This window comes from Balaenoptera borealis (assembly GCF_965194805.1).
Source record: "Balaenoptera borealis genome assembly, chromosome: 6".
Lineage (NCBI taxonomy): Eukaryota > Metazoa > Chordata > Mammalia > Artiodactyla > Balaenopteridae > Balaenoptera > Balaenoptera borealis.
Window position 1 is genome coordinate 19436712 of NC_138863.1, and position 22022 is coordinate 19458733.

Genomic DNA, 22022 nt, shown 5'->3' on the forward strand with positions numbered 1-22022 from the left:
CAGCTAGTGATGCTGGCAGTGGGGAGGGGGCTAGGGATGAGGTGTCTGCTCCGAAGAGGGAGAAGTAGGTGGCCGGCACCCGGCATGCCTCTCCCTCCCGGGCCTGCAGTACCCGACCTGGCTGTGAAAGGTCTGGGCATCAGCGTGGGGTGGCTGCAGAAGCACTTTGGGGTGGCAGACTAACTGGGCCTCGGACAAGGAGACACCGGGCCTCGAAACCACTACTGGCCTGGCTGCAAATCCTAGGCCATCTCCTACTGCCTGTGGGAGTTGGGTTGGGCATTCAATTGAAATGCAAATAAGAGGTGGAATTTGGTGTCCTGCTGTCAGTTAGGGACTACTGGTACTTCTCAGGGCACACCAGGCTGATGGTGGGGTCATTTGGGCAGCTCGTGTGGCTTCGAGCTGAGGGGGCTCTTTTGGATCTGGCTGCTAAGATGTGAGGGTAGGCATTACCTACACTCCAAAAAGTTATCCCCTCCGCCATTCGTGACTGACATGGGCGGGAGCAAACTGAATACCAATAGCCAGTCACCTGGAGGCCTCTCAGGTGGCCCGGCAGGTCAGTGTCCTGAGCCAGACACACACTCGCCTTCCCAAAGTCAGGCCTCAAAAATGGTCAAGGTTCCTGGGTCAGAATCCAAAGCTTTGCACTGCAAATCTCGCTCTGGGGCTCCCATCCCTCCCAGCATCCTGCATGTGTGATACCCCAATGCCTCCATTTAGGCCCCATGGTCACCTCTGGGAAATATAGGAGCTTGTGGGTTTTTCCCCCCTTTTATAAGCCAAGGAAGTGTCCTGGCTCCTAGACTGTGCCCTGCGGCGGGTGTGTGCTGGGTGGCGAGGAGGAGAGAGAGGAAAAAAAAGATCTCCACCTTATTGTTCAGCAGCTGGAAAATTGTTGTCATCTGTTCTGCCTTTCATTTGCTGAGAATGGGAAAAAAATGTGGAAAAATTTGGGGAAATAAATCTCAATACCCTCATAGGAGCTCTCACCCTTCCCTCTCCCTCTCCCTCACCCTCACATCCCGGCTGCTTTTCTCCCACTTCTCCTCTGGGTCCTGGAGCCACAGTGGGTTTGGGACTGGGGCCGGGCCGGGGCAGTTCTGAGGCTGTGCTGGGCTGTGCTGGGCCTGGCCTGGGCCGGGGCCGTCGCTGGACTAGGATGGAACTGGGGCCGGAGATGGGCTGGCCTGGCCACTTCTCACTCCATGTGGAGGGCTTGGGAAGCCACTGTGATGTCATTCAAGAGCTGCATAGCTACGGGATGATAAGTGAAGCCCTGGGGACCCAGCTGGCTGAAATTACAGACAGAGTTTTATCCCACTGGCTTCCTACAAGCCAGAGTGAGGCAGAGCAAGCCGAGCTGAGAGGGGGAGAGAGAGAGAGAGAGAGAGAGAGAGAGAGAGAGAGAGAGAGAGAGAGAGAGGGAGAGAGGGAGAGAGAGCGTGCGCGTGAGCAAGAGGCAGAGGGAGGGAGTGCTGTGTGTGTGTGTATGTGTGCTCCAGAGCGCACGGGCAGGGCAGGCAGGCGGCACTTGCTCCTCCCACCCCTGACAGTCCGAGGGAGCCCAAGTAGGACACAGACAGCGCTGGGAGCTGCAGCCATGGACGAATTATTTGAAACTTGAGGCACAAGGAGCAGAGATCAATTCAGAGCGCTTCTTTTCCCTCCCCTCGCTCCCTCTCTGTCCAGAGGGTAAGTGTCTGCCAGGCAGCTGTTTCTCCCGTGTGTGTCCTTGAGTGGCTCTCTGCTGGACCCGGGGAGAGGGTGGAGGGTGGCTTCTGGGCCTGGGGGCTGGGGGCTGCCGTGGACCTGGACTGGGGAAGGGCGTGAGTCTGCGTGGGGCCGTGGCCCCTGGCGTTGCCTTTGGAGGCAGATGGGGCTGACCTGGCCACCTCCTTCCTGGACTCACTGCCCTGGAATGTGTAAGAGCCGCCGCCTCAGGTCTGCGGAGTGGCTGCGTTGGAGGGGGTCAGTGTATCTGAGCCGGCCTCACCCTTTGGGGTAGTGGTTCATGGCGGGAGAGAATGGGGTGGGCAGAGGGCATGTGGCGGAGGCATGGACTCGCCCCTGAAACATTCCTGTTTATTCAGGACAGCACCCGCACCCCCAGTTCTGTGGCCTGAACTTTGTGGCACCCTCGGGCTGACCATTCCCCCACTGGCCTCCTGTGGGCTCCCATTCATGGCTTTCTCCCAACTTTGGCAGGGCTCTTGGCGGCTCGACTGTGCCCCTGGCTAGGAATCTCTGAGTGTCCAGGCGGGTGCCCTGGCCTGGCAAAGAAGGACTTCGGTTATTGTGGGCTCAGGAGCTATTTTTGCCATCCGGAGTGTGCCTGTGATATCTGCTGCCCGGATAGGCCGAGGGCGGGGCGTGGGCGTGCCAGGCTCCGGTTAGAGTGCCTGGCGTGGGAGCTGAGGTCCAGGCTGGAGTCAGGAGGCTGGTCTGCAAGTTCACGTTCACCCCACAGGCGTGGGCTGGCCTGTGACCGGGCCGGTCGCTCACCCTCCAGGCTCTGACCCCTTGGGTCTGAAAGAAAGGTCACCGTGAGGTTTTCTGTGCCTACTCCCTCTCTCTGGAGGAATTCAAGTAAGATGGTATCTGTGTAAAGTGTGTGGGTCCTTCCTGAGGAGGCCCTGGGGACACATCTGTCATCATCACTTGACCAAGCCCCCCGTATCTTATATCGTGAGGTTCTTGGTCTGCAGCCACAGCTGGAGAGTGCCCCCGCCCCCCAGGCTCCTCCGGCGTCTTCACCTTGAAGCGCCATTAGGGGGAAGAGTGCTGTACTTGGAAGCAGGGAGGCGAGTCTGTACGCCCTCCGTGCTGCGTGACCTTGGGGGTTTCCCGAGGAGGCCTACAGAGCCTCCTTGTCCTGTAAAATGAGGGGTGGGCAGTGGATTAACTGAGCCCTCAAGGCACGTCAGCTCCCCAAACCCCATGGCTTTTAAAAAGCTCTCATGGCTCAGCTGGTCCCTCTCAGACCTTCGTTCTGTGCCTCTGAGGGCTGGGAGCCACGGGCAGGAGCCGCTGGTGGGAGGCGGCTCTGGTGTCCATTTCTGTTTGGATGCTGACTTTCTCCATCTTCTGAAATTCAGACAGGAGCTCCGTCTGGGCCCTGGGCTTAGTGCCTCCCTCCTTCTTTCTTGCCTCGGCAGATTGGCGGAGGCGGCCAGGTGTGGACCCTCCCTGGGTCCACAGAGGCAGATTTTTGGGTGACCCTGGTGAGGTCCCTTGTACAGGGGACAGAGCCACCTGTGTAAAGATTGACAGCAGCCCTGGGAAGAATCTTGTTCTCTTCTCTCCAGTATCTGAAAATGCAGTGGGTTCCCTCTGAGTGCTGCTAAACAAGAAGAAAGACAGGTGTCTGCCACACCCGGACTCATCTGTCCCTGCCCACAGGGCCCTGTGCTTGTCAGTGTGGCACCAGTGGACACTTCCCACTGTGAACCTGAGTCCCTGAGGCTGCACCTGTCACCTGCCCGCTTTGCCTCTCAGAGGCTGTGTCTCCCCTCTGTGGTTCCCCTGCAGAGACTTGGTCTTCAACCCCTAATTCTGAAGCTCTTCAGAGCCCCGGAGGAAGCCCATTCCTATTTAGAGAAGTTCTAGAACTCTCTGTGAGCTGTGTTTCCAACAAAGGGCTGCCTCAGGCTCTGGCTGGCTGCGAGGGTTGTGCGGGGAGGTCAGCATGGGTGGAGTCTGGGACTGTCACAGGTGGGCCACAGGAGGTCCCTGCTGCCGTTGCCTGGGCATCTCAGGAGGACCCCAGGCTATGCTCGAGCCATGGGGCTGAGGTTCCCCATAGCTCTCTCCATCCTCCACCCCTCCTCACACACCTCCCCTGGGTGTCCATCACCGCTCTGAAATTATGTGCAAAATTTGTATTTGGGCATTCTGGGGGGAATTCTTCAGATACCGCAGGGGGTCCTCGGCTAGGAAAGCGAATGTCCACTGGACTGGGCTGGAGTGTGGCTGAGGTGTCCTGTAGGGGATGCCACAGGGTGGGCTCTGGCTCAGCCAGTTTACAAGGACTTCCACGGGGCCCAGCCTGTGCTACCAACACCCCTCTTTCATATTTTGGCTGCAGTGTGTCTCTTCCCTTTGGGAGAAGCTTGAGGTCCACCTTGAATCCCTGATTTTCCGCTTCTCTGGGTGGCAGTGGGAGAAGAGTATCTCAGTGGCTGACAGGACTATATAAAGCTTTATTTAATGTCATGCAAGAAGCTTGATGGAACATGTCACGTGTGCCAGGCCCTGCACCCTGTAGGGCCATCCTGTATAGCTGTGTGAGCTGCGCATTGAACTCCAAGAAGCACTGTTGACATAGACCACACTGTGAATGGTACTCTCTGCGAACCAGAGACTGGAGGAGAGAGAGAAAGAGGTCAAGGCCTTCCTCAAGGAACTTAGTGGGGAAGACAAACGTGGTCGACAGTAATGTCTGTTCAGTGGGTGACCAGCGTTACAGTCATGGGAACAGCGCAGTGGGAACAGGAAAAAGGTGCATCTGAGTCTGGTGGACTGTAGGAAAGGGGTAAGGCCAAGGGAGGCTTCCCAGAGAGGTTCACACTGAGCCTGAAGGAGGAGGAAGACGGTTGCCAGGGAGGTTGGGAGTTGCGGGAGCAGGGTGGGGAAGGGCCTTTCAGGAGCGGGAACAGCGTGTGCGAGGCACAGGGTGCGAAAGAGCATATAAATAGTATGAGTAGAGTGGGGCGTGTTTGGAGTATTGAGGACAGTGAAGGGGAGGCTTCAAAAGGCAGGCAGGGGCCAGATGATAAAAGGTCTGCATGGCCGGCAAGGGGAGAGGTTAGCATGCCTGGATGTGCCAGGCCTAGCTCAAGGTGCTTAGCGCCTGAATCCTGTCACTCAGCAAACCTGCAAGGAAGCATCTGAATCTTCACCTGATGGGCTCGGAGGCCAGGATCCACGTGGTTAAGGAGGTTTAGTGGTTAACACAAGCTGAATTAGCCGTTAAGATGGGGGCCATCCTTCTGAGTGAGCTGGTGAGGGGGTGGGAAGGGAGGGGGCCCTTCTGCTCTGCTTCCTCTCCAGAACCGCATCCCTCTGGCCTCCCTGGTACCCTTCCTCTGGCTTTCACATGTTGCTTCTCAGTACCCCCCACCCAGCCCCAGCCCACCTCGCCGCCCCATAGCTGGGGAAGAGGTTGTGGCTAAAGGGTTAACACACCCAGAACTTGCTCTCCTGGCTGCATCCTGGCCAAGCTTCGCTGTTTGTCAAAGCTCACCTACCTGCCCGACACACGTGGTTTTTGATGCCTCATTCCCACGTTTAAGGAGCTGAGAGTCCCTCCTGGCTTGTTGGGGCCCCTGTCTGCCTCTAAACCGCCTGTGTCCAGGGTGGGCACCGTGCCTCTTCCTATGGGCACTGCATTGATTTCCCTCCACGTTGGTTGGTCATCACTACTCCGGGTAATGTAATGAGCTGTTATTCTGCTGGACGTGGACCCAAAGGACTTTCTATCATGAAGGGCCCCATCTTGAAGACCTTAATCAATTATTCACTGTGCACAACAGGTCTGCTCTTGGACAGGGAGGGGTCTCTTGTCACTGAGTCACTTTCTTGCAGTCCACCAGGCTGGCACCCTTTACTTTTCCCGGTTGGCCTGTCTGTTCTGACACCTAAATAAATGACATCTCCCCACTTGACATTAGTGAGAGAAGCGGAGGTCCTTAACCTCAGGGCTCAAAACGCTGACCACCTGGGTCAAGGTTTCTCAAGATGTTACCCAGAAGCCCCTGAGAGCTAGTTAAAATGCTGATTCTTGGCCCTACCCTAGATCTATGCGTGAAAATCTTTGGAGATAGGGCCCTGGAATCTACATTTTTTTAACAATCCCCGGAGGAGATTCTTATGAACATCAAAATTAGACAGCAACTGCCCAAACCCTTTATCACCTTAGCATCCCATGTTTATTTCTTTTGTTCCTTTTGAAGTGTGTGGGATGGACACATCTTTCCTTTCCTGCGTACTGGCCTGTGCTGTGCTTCCAGCTACACGCGAACTTCTGCAGTTCACTGAGGGGAGCCTAGGGGGTAGGGAGTAGAGAGTAGGTCCACGTCCAAGTCAGCTGGGGATTTTCCTCAGAGCTTTCCAGAAGCATGACACGCACATCTGGATTACGGCCGCCGTGGAATAAGGGCCCCTTGCTGCAATCCAGCTCAGCGTTGAGGGTGGAGTCCAGGGCTTGGAGCAGCTGCTGGGAAGAGCCAGGCATAATCAGACAAAGCAAGCAGGGCCTTGAAGAGACTTCTCCACTTCCCTAGAGAAATGGGCAGGATGTCCAGGCTGGCCCGGGTTGGGGGCCTGGGAGCTCAGCCTCCTGGACTGCCTATACCTTGTGTTTCCCCTTCTCAGCACCCACAGCCCCATCCAGGCAGGTCCCTCCCTCTATCCCCTGCTCCCTCCCACTGGGTGTCCAACTCCCTCTCATCTGAGATGTTTTTACCTGAACTGGCTGGGCCCATAGAGGCTGCTGGGACTTCAAGATGGATCTGGTGGCCCCTTAGCTTAAGAGCCTTGAAGCCATCTCCCCTCACCCCTCTAAGTCCCCTCTCCTCTTCCCCCACTCTGTTTCACTCCTCTTTGCTCTGCCCGCCTCTCTCTTTTGCCCTTCCTGCCTTAGTAGATTGAAACCAACATGGTGTTCCGGCTTCTTGCGGTCCTGGTAAATAGCTCTTAATGTGGATGTGGTTGATGGGGAGAAGGGGATGAGAAGCGTGTTGTGTGGCGTGAGGGATGTGGGCACTTTCCTTCATTCCTGATGGGAGCAGCAGGTGTTCGTGCCCCTCAGGTGCACTGGGATTTCAGCAGAGCCCTCACGGGGGCTGACGGACCTAGGAGGGGCCTGGGTGTCCTCAGTTTCTCCTCTTGATTTGAAAAGGAAGATGACCCAGTGAAGGTGTAGAACAGCCTGGAGTGTGCTGCCAGCACTGGGTGTCAGGAGCAGCCGGCCCCTTCTTTGAGGTCAGGAATAGGCATTTCCATTTGTACTTGGCAAACGGGATTTAATTGAACAGTTTACACTTCTTCGATTTTCTTACTAAGCCTCAGTTGCCTGGCAGTTATTATCCTGATGTTGCTCCTGCGAACAGTAGCCCATGTCGGGGTAAATGAGGTCGTGGCAGAATAAGTTTAATATTGGCATTTTCAAAGTCAGTGAAGAGTAGGGCGTGGCCCAGAGGGCCAAGATATCAGGGAGTGGTAATCAGTGTGAATTCTCCCTCCCTGTCTTGGAAGATGCTTTCTTATCTCTCTTGCCAACAGCTTTTCTTTTGTGAACCCTAGTGAGATGCTGGAGTGGGTTTGCTTTCTCCTAGGAAGGAATACTCTCAGGTCTGCTCTGGTTTGCACCCAGTGGTTCTCATTGCCTTCTGAGTGTAAATGGGAGGCCATTGGACACTCCACCCTTTGCTTTGCTCCTCCCCCCTGCTTCCCGGCCTATGTGCGCATGGACCTGGGAGATGAGGGGCTTCAGGGGATGGAGGAGATCCCAGGCCCGGGAGGAATACTCTGTCATCTCATAGTGTGGGCTGGAGAGTAGGGCCAGGGCCTTAGGAATGGGCCAGCAGCTTTCCGGGTGCAGTGAGAAGGAAAGACAGCTCTTCAGACTGCCACTAAGTGGTGTGAGGGGCCCATCCTCACGGGAACCACCCTCCAAAATCTGAGTGGATGAGAGCCTTCTGTCTGCAATGCTTTTCTCCTCTGGAAACAGCCAGCCAGAGTCTCTTTTGTGTGTGTATAACATGGAGCCCGGTTCTTTGGAAGGACACAGCACGAGGGGCGGCCTCTCATCTACATTTCGGCCCCTTTAGGGATGATGCCATTTGAGTTGGGAGAGGCAGCATGTGTATAACTGCATCTTAGCAGCCTTTTGGGGTCCCGGCACAAGGGGCAGGTTTTCGGAGAATCAGACCTTTCTCAGCCAAAACCCTTTTCCAGTTCAGACCAGCGCCATCCCTGTGAGCCCTGGGCTGCGGCAACACTCTGGCCCAGTGTCACTTGGGGCCTGCTGCTGGCTGAGACCCCAAAGCCCCAGGGAAAACCGGGGGCAGAGAGATGGTTCTGGAGAGTTAAGTGACTGGGCAGAGCCTCCAGCCCCCAGGGGGTGTGTGTGGACGATGTGCCTTGTCGGGCATGTCGGTGCTAGTGCTTGGGTGACGTCACTTGGTTGGCCTGTGGTCTGTGTGTGTGTATGTTGATCAAGATGTTCCTGTTTTGCGGTTGTCTGATCACTTGTTTTTGGCCGTGGGCTTCTGTATGGGTGTTTATTTTTAGAGGCTGCCACTTCTGGCCTGAGGGCTGATCCTTGGGCATGGTAGGAGCTTGTATTTCCTGAAATGTTTGTGGCTTTAAATTTCAGTATTTATTTTGGGGTATTGCTGCTTTTTATGTGTTTATTCTGTGGGGGTGTGTGTGTGTGATATGACAGTGTAGAATAATAAAAAATTGTGTGGTCTTTGAAGTTCTGCTTTAGCTTTGATTTTAATTTAGTTTTTTAAAAATTCTAAATTAGTTCTGATTTAAAATCCCAGCTTTACCAAGTACTATGTGTCTGCAAATAAATGGTTTCACGTCTCAGTTTCTCCGTCTTTAAAACAGGCATAACAACCCTGACACACAGGATTCGAAATAACGTATGTGTAAATGTAGCAAAGTGTTCCCTGAATGTTAGCTATTAACATTAGTATTTGTGTATTTGTATCCACACCTGCTCTTTCTGACTGCGGTGCTGGGGCTGTCTGGTGTACTCCATGAGCGCATGCGTCTGGGTGTTTGATTTGGGTGATTTCTGGTGGGAGTGTGTGTCTCTGGATGTCTTTGTACCTGGTTTTCTGTGTGTGAGTGTGTGTGTGATTGTTGGTGTCTGGGCTGGAGTCTGTGCAGTGTTTGGGAGGGGGCTTTTTTTCTTGCCAGTTGGGGGCCTGCCTTGGAGGGGGAGGAAGGGAGGTGTGTGTGTTTGTGTGTGTGTGTCAAGGCTGGAAGCTGGACTGCTGACTGTACAGGGTGTGAAATCACTGAGTTCCTCTGGGCAGGGAAGTTCTTCGTTCCTGAGTCAGCCCTTTGGCCTCTAGCCACCCAGCGCTCACTTTTTCCTTTCAGAGAAAGTATTGCTCACGGGGTCCCCAGAGCATCTCAGACAAAATGGCACAGGGGGCACCTCTCCCTGCTGAAAAACCTCTACTTTTGTGTTCTCAATCCCTAAGATGCTCCCTCCACCCTTGGCCCCTGAAGCTCCTTTCCAGAACCTCCACGGGCCCTGGCATTCAGAGGGAAACTGTGTCCTCTTCAACACCGGGCCTGCCGCCTTTGCTGGACCCCATCTTGGCCCAACATCCCACGTCCTTGGGAGGCGAGTGCAGTGCCAGAGCCAGGCTTTGGACTGGGGCATCTTGCCCCCAGGACCCCGGCCCAACCTTGGACTCCACTGCCTGGCCCTGACCTTGGGTGCAGGGGAGGGCTCTGCTCAAAAAGCTCGGGGAAAGAGTCCTTTTGTCCTTTTGCCCTTCTGCCACCTTGGCTCTATCTCTGGGTGCTGAGAGGATTCCCTTTGGGGATCCAGGGAAGGAAAGCTTTCAGCTGCTTTCCTCGGGAGAATGAAGATGTCCCGCCTCCCACTGACATCTGCTCTCTGTCTCCCCTCTGGTCCCTCTCTCGTAGAGGTTGTGGGCCACACGCAGGGACCCCTGGACGGGAGCCTGTACGCCAAGGTGAAGAAGAAGGACTCCCTGCACGACAGCACCGGGGCCGTCAACGCCACGCGGCCCGCTCTGTCGGCTACCCCCAACCACGTGGAGCACACCCTCTCCGTGAGCAGCGACTCGGGCAACTCCACGGCCTCCACCAAGACAGACAAGACCGATGAGCCTGCCCCCGGCCCCTCCAGTGCCCCTGCTGCCCTGAGTCCCCAGGAGAAGCGTGAGCTGGACCGTCTGCTCAGTGGCTTTGGCTTGGAGCGAGAGAAGCAAGGCACCATGTACCACACCCAGCATCTCCGGTCCCGCCTGGCGGGGGGCCCTGCTGCGCCCTCTTCCGGCCGCCATGTCGTCCCGGCCCAGGTTCACGTCAATGGCAGGGCCTTGGCATCCGAGCGGGAGACAGACATCCTGGATGATGAGCTGCCCAACCAGGATGGGCACAGCGTGGGCAGCATGGGCACACTGTCCTCCCTGGATGGGGTCACTAACACCAGTGAGGGGGGCTACCCGGAGGCCCTGTCCCCACTGACCAACGGTCTGGACAAGCCCTACCCCGTGGAACCTATGGTCAATGGCGGGGGCTACCCCTATGAGTCTGCCAGCCGGGCAGTGCCTGCCCAAGCTGGCCACCCTGCCCCCATGCGACCCTCCTACTCTGCACAGGAGAGTTTAGCTGGCTACCAGCGGGAGGGGCCCCACCCAGCCTGGCCACAGTCAATGACCACCTCCCACTATGGCCATGACCCCAGCGGTATGTTCCGCTCTCAGTCCTTTCCGGAAACCGAGCCCCAGCTGCCCCCAGCTCCAGCCCGTGGGGGGAGCAGCCGGGAGGCTGTGCAGAGGGGCCTGAATTCCTGGCAGCCTCACCCGCCTCCTCGCCAGCAGGAAAGAGCCCGCTTGGAGAGCCTTGGGCTCAGCAGGCCCAGCCCCCAGCCGTTGGCAGAGCCCCCCATGCCTGGCCTCCCCGAGTTCCCGCGGGCGGCCTCCCAGCAGGAGATCGAGCAGTCCATCGAAGCCCTCAATATGCTGATGCTGGATCTGGAGCCAGCCACGGCGGCCGCCCCACTGCACAAGTCCCAGAGTGTCCCTGGGGCCTGGCCAGGCGCTTCCCCGCTCTCCTCCCAGCCCCTCTCTGGCTCCTCCTCCCAGTCCCATCCACTGACCCAGTCCAGATCTGGCTACATCCCCAGTGGGCATTCCTTGGGCACCCCTGAGCCTGCTCCCCGGGCCTCCCTAGAGTCTGTCCCTCCTGGCAGGCCTTACTCACCTTATGATTATCAGCCGTGTCTAACGGGGCCCAACCAGAGTTACCGTCCAAAGAGCCCAGCTGCCTCCTCCTCGTCTGCCTTCCTTCCAAACACCCAGAGCTCTCCGGGGCCTCAGCTGCCCCCAGTCTCTCTCCCTGGCCTCACCACTCAGCCTCAGCTTCCACCGAAGGAGGTGACTTCAGACCCATCCCGAACTCCAGAGGAGGAGCCATTGAACCTGGAGGGGCTTGTGGCCCACCGGGTAGCAGGTAAGAGCCTCAGGGACCATGAGTCCTGGGTATCCCCTCCTTATTCCCTCCACACGTTCCCTCTCTGGTCTTGGCTGGTTTTTCTGGAGCGAGGTGCAGGCCCAGCCATCACGCCTTAGCGGGTGCTGCTTTGGCCTGGGGAAGAGGCTGTCAGGAGCCCACATGCCAGCCATCCCTTCCTGAATTCATTGCCTGTTAGGCTCCAAGCCAGGCATTGAGGTTCAAAGATCAGTGTCTTTCAGGAATTTTCGGTCTAGTGAGGGAGCAGGTACACAGACAGATAATTCTAACAGAGAGCAATGTGTACTACAACAGAAGTGGGGACCAAAGCCCCAGAGCCTGGGAAAGCAAGGTTTCCCATCTAGGGCAATCAGGGAAAGCTTCCTGGAGGTGGTGACTCCAGGGCTGGAGTACAAATTTTCTAGGCAGAGAGGAGATGCCCTCTGCAGCTGCCTGCAGTGGAGAAGGCCTGGAGAAGGTTGGAGGGAGGCCTCTGTGGACTCCAGTTCCCTTTTGAGCCCTCCCAGAGGCACAGCAATGCCTGAGAGGGTGTCCTGAAGCCCTTGGGCTCCATCTGAGTGTTCAACCCTGGTGCGTCCTTTCAGGATATTTCTCTGTTTCTGGGGAGGCCAAGATCCATCTTCTTGTTCAGCTGTCCTGCCAGTCCTTGCTTTAGGACCAGCTCTGTATGGGAAGCAGGCACTGAGAAACAGATCCCCATTTCCTATCAGAGAATGGACTTATTCTCCAGAGAGAGGAGACAGAGTGGGGCAACCAGATGAGCTTACTGGGGAGATAAAGGCAAGAAATGGCAATGTCCAGGGCCATGTTGGGAGGGGCAGGAAGGGCTCCCTTCCTTCCCTCTGGCCTAAGCCTGTGACCATTCCATGGGGGCAGCCAAACTGGGCGGGAAATCCTATGAGTTGGTTTTATTGTGGAGGTGAAGCCCAGGCCAGGGTGAACCAGAGCCTGGGGCAAGGGGGACCTTGTGCCAAGCCCCTCAGCTGACAGGGTGGTGGGTAGTCAGGGAGCAGAAGGGGAGCCTGGGCAGCTGACTCTGCCTTCTGTCCCTTTTCCTAAATTTAGGGGAAGCTGAGTCACCATGCCAGCTACAGGGGGGAAGGGAGACGCCGTCCCTGAGGATGGATGGTGGGTTTAGGGAAGTAGCTGGGGCCAGGCCAGTTGGCTGTTGGGTTTGAGTCCAGGACCTGGTGTGGCGGCATGGACTCCCTGCTCGCTCCTGTACTTCAGAGCAGAGCACAGCCCCCAGTTCAACTATTGGTAACTTGAAATTGGCCATAATGACAGTACTCACACTATGGAAATTGGCAATCAAGGACTTCACCTGCCCTGGAGAGCTGGTCTAGCAGCACATCATTGTCTTTACCCAAGAGTCAAAGCATAATATGAGTAGCTCTATAACCTGAGGGGTGAAATGCTCCATGGGGGGTCCCCATGGGGCTGGTGTCTCCTACTTTTGTCCACATCTGGGCCCATGAGATAAGGAGTACCTGGCTTGTCAGCAGAAACCATTTTCCTCCTGGTTTTGTTGAAGGGAGAGGAATGGGCCCTCTCAATATTTTACAGAGTTAGGGTGGTGGCCTGAGGAATAGTGGCACTCTAGTCTAATGATGGGCAGGATCCCAGGGGCTTTTCTCTGGGGGAGCAGGATGAGTTTCCTCCCTTTCACAGAACCCTCTGTATAGCTCTCCCAGAGCTTGCTCAGAAGGAAGCCATACTTTAATGGCCCTGGAAGGATGTCCATCTTGTAGTGGCTCTCCCCTCATCCTTTTCTTTCCTACCAGTTTCTGAGGTCTTGCTTCTCAACCTCCATATCCTGTAGCTGCTCAGGTTTTGGCTGCCAAGAAGTCATATGGAGGGAGGGATATTGTCGGCACAGTACCTGTGTCCTCCAACCCTGCTGTCATCTCCTCCACCAACTGTGAGTGACTCAGTCAGGAGTAGGGATAAGATGTGTAGAGGGGACAGTTATATTTGGTCTCCAGGGCTACAAAGGACCTCTTGGGTCCATGCCCTGTCATGAACAGTATTTCTTATGTCAGCAGGTCCTGCTTGCACAACTTCTTCAGTAGCCCTATCCGCAGTGCTTGTGTTGATAAAGATGCACCGGCAGGATTAATTTGTAGAACAGTCTAGGAGCCAAGGGATAGACTTTCAGCACTGCCTTTTTCTTCTCATTTTACATTCTTCTGCAAGAAGCTGGAATGTAAGCTTCAACATGAGTAACCTCAGATCTGAGGGAGAACCTCTATATGGTTATCAGTATGATCTGGTTTCTCCTGGCCTTTCTCCCTCAAGTCTGCTCTTTCTTCCTTGGCTGTCAACTGAGGCTGTCATACCTCAGTTCTATGTCCTTGGTTCATCCCACTTTGATCCAACTACTCCTTATGTCTTATTTCAGCTTAGCTCTCAGAGTATGTAGGGTTAGTTTTCTTAACTTGATAAAGGGTAGGTACTGTAGCACATGTCACACTTTCTTGTGAAACATTAGAATTAGAAGCATTCCCATTACACCAGGGACACAATAAAGCTGCCTGTTATCACCACTATCATTTAACATTGTATTGGATATCCCAGCCAGTGCAATAAGACAAGAAAAAGAAATAAGAGTCATAGTTGTTGAGTCCAATCAAGTTATCTTATGATCCTGATTCTGTGACTGTACTGATCTCAGGTGTCTCTAGAGGTAGAGATTTCAATGCATATTGGAAATCAGAAGTTGATCTTATCCTTAAGGAGTCTAGAGTTTAGAAAGGGGAAAGAGAACTGGAACTTTAAAATGAAGTTATTTGTAATAAGAGAGGTATGAAGAAAGTTCTGTGGGAATGAAGAAAAAGGAAAGATCACTATCAGCTGGAGAGATTGGGGAGGCTCTTTGTTGAGTGTGGGTTTTATAGAGCCTTGGAAGATGGGTAGGACTTTGAAAATGGGTGAGGTCATTGGAGAGAGAGGGCTCATAATGAAGATAGGAAAACTTAAGGCATGTTTGAAAAATAGAGTGGATTGAGAGCATATAGGCTGTGTGAGAGAGAGTCAAGAAAGGTAGCCTGGGGCCTGCGTCTGTTTGGTTTTAATATCAGACTAAGGAGCTTGAATCTTACCTAGGGGCAGTGTAGGAAGCCATTACTGTGTTTAGGAGAGGATGCCATGATCAGGGCTGTAGTTTAGGAAGATGTATCTGGTGGGTCTGGGCAGGAAGGATACAAAAGGGGAGAGACTTTGAGCTGGGAGATGCTAGGAGCTTATTAGCTAACCTAGGTGATGGGGGCTAAGTTAGGGTGCTGACCATGGAAATGAAAAAGAAGAGATGGGTGCCAAGGATGCTGTGGTGGAGAACTGATGCATTTATAAGTTGATTGGATGTAGTAGGTGAAGAAGAGGGAGACATCAAAGATAATTCTGAGGCTCCATGTATAAAAACAGAATGATGGTTCCATTAATAAGCCAGAAGTTAGCAGGAGGAGCAGGTTTGGTGTAAGATGAAGACCTCAGTATTAGATACGTTGAATTTGAGTGACAGTGGAGCTCCAGGTAGAGATGTATGGAAGGCAATCAGACGTCTGGAATTGGAACTCAAAAGAGTGGAAAGAGCTATAGATTTGGTAGTCATCCTCACAAAGGTAAAGGTTAAAGCTTTGTGCATGGATGAGATCTCTATATGTCAGAGGGCATGGAGAGAAAAGAACTTAGAATGAAATGGCCATGAGAGAATGGAGGTCATACAGGGGACTAAGAACAAATGTTTAGGACAGAGAGAGGACACTAGGACAGTGGGTCGTCACAGAAGTCAGAATAGTAAAGGGTTTCCTGGAGGAGGGGTGGGAGGTTAGCAATATCATTGTGGAGAGATCATGAGGAGAAGGACTCAGGAAAATTCACTGGGCTTGCCAATTAGGTGGCCCCAGTGATTTTCAAAGGCATATTTTCAATAGAGTGGTGGTGACGGAAACCAGACAGAGATTGAGGAGTGAGAGATGAGAGGGTGCAGACAGCATATCAACCAGTCTTTTGAGTGGTTTTGTGATAAAAGGGAAGAGGGTGGTAGCTAAAGAGGGTAGCAAGATACTGAGAACTTCTTTCTGTGAATATAGGAGCCATGAGAATGTTTTTAGAGGGGGAGGAGAGAGAGGTTGAATATGGAGGGAAGAGGGAGAAGAAAAAGATATAAGAGAGAGAGAAAGAAATTGATAGAATAGGTCTCTAAGGAGGTAAGGGGAGTTAGGCTTAGGAATCCAGGTGGATAATTTAGGCTCAACCAGGAGGTGAGGTACCTCTTCATGAAATAAGAATAGAGGATGGATACAGATATAGGGAGATATTAGTGTCAAGCCTTGGGAGCTTGAATTGAGAACCCAATTTTTATATTTCATCATGGAAATAGGAGATGAGATCAAGGCCCATTCCATCATTCATTCAATGTGTGCTCTTAATCCATGCTACATGCTAGCCTAGGTTCTGGAAAAATGGCGGTAAACAAAAGAGATAAAGATCCTTTTTTTAAGAGGTGGAAATGGACAATAAACAAATAAGCAAATACACATATGATATGTCAGATGGGTGATAAGTGCCATAGAGATAAAATAAAGCAGTGAAATGCCAATGAGGAGTGAAGGGTTGTGGGGGGGGAGGTTGGATGGTCAGGGAAAAGGCTTCACTGGGCAGGGAGGGAATGTGCCAGATGGAATAGCAAGTGCAAAGGTCCTGAGGTGGGAGTGTGCCTGATACGGGGAAAGTAGGGGGCCCGAAATCAGAGAGGGAATGAGAATGGGGACCAGCTTTCTGTGGGCCTTGTAGGTGATCATAAGACCTTTGGCTTATACTCTGCATGGCGTGAGAAGCCTTAGGAAGGATTTGGGCAGAGGAGTGACATCATCTGACTTGTTCTAAAAGCATCAGTGTGGCCAGGATGGAAGGAGGGAGACCAGTTAGGAGGCTGGTGCTTTTGATCAGGATGGTATCTGGAGATGGTGAGACATACTCAGATTGTAGACATATTTTGGAGGTGTCACCATCAAGATTTACAGAGAGACTAGACATGGGATGTGAGAGAAGGAAAAGTCGAGGTTTCTGGCCTGAGCACCTAAGGGATGGAGTTGCTCTTTATTGAGATGGAGAAGAATGTGGGAAGAGCAGGCTTAGAGGTGATATCAGAAGTGTGATTTTGGCCACGTTAGATTTGAGGTGCCCAAGAAATGTCCAAGACAGTTGGATGTATGAGTCAGGAGTTTATGAGGGTGAGATTGGAGCTTAGAAATGTGGGAGTTGTCAGTATATGATGTCATGTGAAGTAAGGCACTGCATGATATCACCCAGGGGGGTGAGCACAGAGAGAGAAGAATTGAGTTCTGGAGCCTTGAACGTTTAGCAATTTGAGACATGAGGAGGAACCAGCAAAGAAACTGGTATGGAGCAGCTTTTGAAGTGGAGGAAACTCAAAGGGTGTGGTTCTCTGGAAGCCAGAAAGGGGTGATATTGACCATCCAGCAGGCTCATCTTAAGGACTTTTCGGTGGTACCCAGCAGTTTGGGGCAGGAGTAGAAAATCCTAAGTGGCTCCCATGGAAGAGGGTTACTAAGAGGGGTGTGATGGAAGAATGAAGGGCTGAGGGATGCCCCGATGCTCGGGAAGATGACCCTCGGGCTCAGACTGGCAGGGTCACTGCCGAATCCAGGAAGAAGCAGGTGACCGTGAGAGGAGAAAGGTCCTGGGATGGGGTCGTGCTGACCGTGAGAGAGGGTGAGGTATGGGGCCACAGGATTGAAATCTGGTCCCAGGCTGGCACCTTCCTACTCCACGCTGGGGTCGGAAAAGAGAGAGGTGGGTGGCGTCCTGCTGGACAGCAGAAAGTCCAGCTGCCCTTTGGAGAAGCGAGACCCTAGATTCACCCTCTCATCTTGTCTGACACCCTGCCCGCCTCCCTCCAGCTTGTGGCCAGAACCCAGACTCAGAACACTGACTAATCTTGATTTTCTCTTTGTTTTTGTTTTGTTTTGTCTTGTTAAATGCCTTGTCCCTGGCGTTCTTCGTGTGTCCCGTGTGCATCTGTCCCCTGTGCCGTGGGCGTGGTGCCTTCCTTGCCCGGTGTCCTCCCCTCCACCCACCCCCCCTTCCCTGCTTGCCTCCCCGCTGCCGGCTCCCCGGGGTGGGGGTGAGCAGCGTACAACGCCAGGCTGCAGGGCACTGGGCAGAGTGTCGGCTCCGGGCACCCTCCTCTCCACCGGCTCCAATCTTCCTCTCTCTCTGGTTGGTTCCTCTCCCCGCTTCCCCCTTTATGACTTGCCTGAGCTCTCCGTTTCTTTCTTTTCCCTTCCTCCTTCATGTGCTGTTCCTCCAAATTTTTGCCCACTTTCTTCTACCTCCTCATTTCCCATTTCCTCCTCACTTTTCTTCCTCTCCCTCTTCTGTTCTCTCTCTTTGCCCCTCACTTCTTTTCTCACTGCCCCCTTCTTCCTCCTGCCTCCCTCCTCTCTGCATGAGTGAGTGCTCCCACTTCTGCATGGACACGGCCTGATGCTTCCAGCCTTGGCCTTCCCTGCTGGGAACAGGGTCCGGGGTGACGAGATGAACTTTCAGCCTCCCCGTGGGCACACAGGCCTTTGCAACAAGGGTGCTCAGTGAGGGTTTGGGACAGCCCGGCTCTCCAGCCACCTTGACCAGATCACCTGGGCTGCCTGGCCAGAGCCTCAGCAGGAGCCAGGCCAAGCTCTGCATGGACCAGCAGGCACAAGACACAGAGTGGTGCCCTGGCACCTGCTGCTCTGTCCATTCTGGAGCACAGCACTCCCTGGGGACAGGGCACTCCCTCTGACCTCATCCTGAATCCCTGATCCTAGGACCCATGGCCAAGAGTCAGAAGCCCTGGGTGTGGTCCTGGCTTTTCCTGTGACCACCTCTGTGACACTCCCGGACAAGTCTCTGAATTGCTCAGAGCTCTGTCTCCCAATGTGACAAATGGAGGATCGTAGCCTTGCCAAGTGCCTTGTGCATGGTGGCTTGATGTGCCCCAACATGGTGGACCCTCCATCAAGAGTCACGTTGCTCTGTTAGAGGGTGATGTCATCCACTAGTGTCTCCCACCAGCTCTTGGACATACAACCCCTAGACTTTTAGCTCTGGGGAGGGAATCACCTCATCCCTTCCCTGCTCCTCGGAGCCCAGAGGCCCAGGTCAGGGAGAAGACGATGTGCTCAGGCTTACCCCAGGCCGTGGCCTTGAGCAGTTCCGGGAAAAGGCTTGGGGGTGGGGCGGGGTGGGAACTGATGACTCCCAGTGGCAATATCTGGTGCTCTCACGGCCCCTCCTTCTCCCAGTCCATGGATAATGGGGAGACGGTCCTAGCAGAATGCCCCCTGTCCCCCTCCTCTCCTGTCCCTCCGTCTTTTCTCGGCCCAGTGGTGGGGAGTGCAGGGGTTTGGGCAGTTCTGGGGGGTCCTGAGGGGAGCTGGCATGGCTTGCCCTGGGGCTGCTAGTGTGGTTGCCGTGTGGCTTTCTGGTGCCCTGGCCCAGCAGGTGGCCTCCCGGATCCCCTCCCTTCTGGAGCCCCAGGCAAGCAGTCGGACACCCAGCCCCGCCACCTGGAGCTGAGGAATCCAGTTTTTTGGAAATTGGAAGGCTGGAAAGAAGAGCTGGGTCTGTCGGGGTGGAAGCGGCCAGTCCTGGGGCGGGTAGGGGAGGCATGTGATGAAGCCTGACACCAGGACATATGTCCATGGAACTCGGGGGCGGTGGTCAGCCCTGCTCTATCTATTAACCAGGTGTATTGATGTGTGTTAGGGCTACAGCCCCTAGAATTGCCCGTGTGTGTGTGTGTGTGTGTGTGATGAAGGGGATTCACGGCCTCAGTTCCAGCCCACTTTAGGGGAGCCTTGGAGCCAGCTGTTCCCCCGAGCACAGTACCATCCTGGGGAGCAGAGTGAGGACCCCGGGAGATGGGGCTGCTCCGGCCCCTTGCTCTTCAGGTCTGGTGGTCAATGTGGAGGCCCCGGGCTGAGGTGACCACTGTCCTCCAGGAGGACGGGAAGGTCCGATGCCCACAGTGTGTGAGCAGCCCTTGGAGGATGACAAAGGGCTTCTGGATGTAGTGCGTTATTATCCCAAAGGCCACTTTCTGGCCGCTCCTCGTGCTGCCGGGGCTGGAAGACTGGACTCACCAGCTTTCCTGGGAGGACCTTTCAGAGTCCCTTGCCTGCCTCTCTTTCCCCCTCTCTTCATGAGCTTCCTCCGGCCCCCGTTCTCCTGCTGGGGCAGGGCTGAGTGTGGAGGTTCTGAGGGTGACTGTGACCCACACTGTCCTGCCGGGCTAAGGCTGCGTGCGCCCACACGTGTCTGTACGTGTGTGTGTAAGCGTGTGCCTATGTGTGTGCAGGGAGCGGGGCACGTAGACGGAGGCCCTGAGAGTGGGGCCGGGGCCAGGAGACCAAGGAAGTCCTGGGGTCAGGGGTGGGGGAGGGGAGGAGGCCGGTGGGGAGTGCGGGCCTATTTTTATTATCCGTCAGCCTCTGGGACACGAGGGAATGGTGTTCTCTCTCTGACACTGGCCGTCAGCTTGTGTCCAGACGTCCCAGCTTGGCTGAGGAACAATGGGGCTCTCTCTCTCCCCTCTGCCATGGCCCGTCTCCCCTCCCGTAGAGAGAGACAAGAGAGAGGGAACATGGCTCTCCAGGCGCTCCGGGGCAGATCTGGGACTGCCAAGGCGGACAACAGTGGGACACTGTGTTCAAAGAATGTGAGAGGCCCAGGCTGGCCACGGGGGCCGTGGGCGCTCTGCGGGAGAGGGGCTGTCCCCGTGGGAGTGGTATGCCGGGGCTTCCCCCTTCTGCAGAGGGAGGCTCTGCCCTGCAGGACCCTAGCTCTTTGGACGGCAACCTGTCCATCCCCCCTGCCTCTGGACAGAGCCGGTCCCACTCCAGTGGTGGTGGAGAGACGGCTTGAAGAGGTGTGATTGCCCTCAAGTGTCTGACCGCCTTGGGCCAGGTCGCGCATCCTCCAAAGCCCGGAAGCCCCTCCAACGGTCCAGCCTCTTCTCCGGGCCGCTGCAACCTTCTGCATCCCCAGAATGTGGGGGATGTCCTGGGTGCATCGGGGAGAATGTTTCTGTCCCTCTGGGAGACTTAGGGCCTCGAATTGAAACAGACCCAATTTTCGAGGGCAGATATCGGATCCCCAAACAGGGAAACTGGCCACCCTTTGCAGACCACCCCTTGCAGACCTGTCACGGGGACCTGCCAGAAAGAGGCTGCGGGTCTGGGCGAGCCGGAACTGAGAGCAGCCCTAATGCGTTTCTTTTAACCTTGGGGCTGAAGTTGGTTCCAAACCCCAAAGGCCTTTCCCAAATGGGCCTCCTTTGTCACGATTATTATTAGAAAATCAATGGCTACGTCTCTTTCTCTCTAATGTTTTTGCCAGGAGTGGAACCAGCAGCGGCTTTGGACCAAGCTGCCCCGAGGCCTGAGGGGGAAGGGGGCTCGGTGGTGGGGGGAGCACGGCCGAGGACAGGGCCGGTTGGGGTGCAGGCTGCTTCTCTGAGGGCTGGCGGCCTGGGGTAGCTGTAGGGTCCCGGCTGTTGCTCCACCCTTCAGAGCCGGGCCCCATCTTTCATCCGTGTTGATGCTCATAGCAGCCCCTGCTTAGGACTCTGCGACCCCCATTTTTCTATTCTGAAAATAAAGGTCCTTCGAGGCAAGGGGTTTATTTGCTTTAAGTAAAGCAGTTGTGAGTCTGGTTTACTGTCTTTAGCCAGGGCTCTTTTTTCCTCGGTTGAGATGGTAGGCAGATTGCCTCTGATTAATGAAGAGCCCGAAGTGGAGCCTCAGATCATCCCCACCCCCACGAAAAAAGAAAGCACACCGCCCCACCCAGCTACCTTCTGCATTTACATGTGCTCTCCAGACGGGGCTCCTAATTATGAGATAATATGAGTGCATGTCTTGGAGTGATGGTGTGAGTGTTTGAGAGTATGTGTCCATCCCTAGACTTGGCAGCCGGCAGCCTGCTGTTCATGACAAGTAGGGAGTTTTCCCAGCCTGTGCTTGTCATGGCAACCTTAGTGGCTGCTCCAGGCTGGAGCTGATGGGCCCCCAGGGCCATGCAGACCCCACTGTGGAGGGTAGATGGTGATTCAGTCTGAATGAGGGTGATTTCTGCTTGGCTGAGCTGGCGTGTTCCTGGGGCCAGCAGTGTGTGTGTGTGTGTGTGTGCGTGTGTGTGTGTGTTGTGTGCATGTGTGCCACGTGGCGGTTGGTCTGCCCACAAGTGTTGGCCTGAGGCTGCTGTGGCCAGGGTCTCACGAGACCTTTGATAAGTCCCAGCAACTCTCCTCACCTACCCTCTCGGGTGGTGGTGAAGGCAGGGCTGGGAATTTCCTCCTGCAGGATAATGAGGACAAGGGGCCCGCCCTCAGGCTGGGTCTTGGCCTCTGGGCCCCGGGGAATAAGTTCTCTAGGATTCTGGAGCCAGCTCAGTGAGGCAATGGGTTTCGTGCTGCAGCCCAGCTGTGGGAAGAGGGAGCGGGAAGGGAGGAGGGTGAGATTAACAACATCCCCAGGCCTGCGGAATGGAAGGGAAGTGCACAAAAGCAGATGGGGCACATGGCTTCAGGCTCTTTGCCTGCTGCTCTGCTGGGAGAGGCAGGCTGGAACCTGGGCCATCTTTGGGGCAAGAGAAGGGTGGACAGATAAGGGGCCAGCATAAAGGAAGTGGGAAGGAGCTTTCAGAGGTGCACTGGATGAGGGTTGGGCGATCCCAGAGAAGGCCAGCAGTATTCCGGG

General features: G+C 54.8%; 1 protein-coding gene and 1 long non-coding RNA gene across 12 annotated transcripts in view; one reads left to right on the forward strand and one right to left on the reverse strand.

The window, feature by feature from the left end:
- TNS1 (tensin 1) overlaps window positions 1-22022 on the forward strand; it is a 229994-nt gene that overhangs the window by 170972 nt on the left and 37000 nt on the right. For 7 of the 11 annotated variants that reach the window (XM_082397654.1, XM_082397655.1, XM_082397661.1 and 4 more), the window contains 2 exons: window positions 9682-11235; window positions 17413-17499. In XM_082397654.1, the coding sequence (XP_082253780.1) occupies window positions 9682-11235; window positions 17413-17499 (1641 nt within the window). Of the gene's footprint in view, window positions 1-9681; window positions 11236-17412; window positions 17500-18765; window positions 18886-22022 lie in introns of all 11 variants that reach the window. The other 4 variants (XM_082397658.1, XM_082397660.1, XM_082397663.1 and 1 more) reach the window with 2 other exon arrangements.
- LOC309631385 overlaps window positions 1-22022 on the reverse strand; it is a 657985-nt gene that overhangs the window by 117851 nt on the left and 518112 nt on the right. The window lies entirely within an intron of this gene.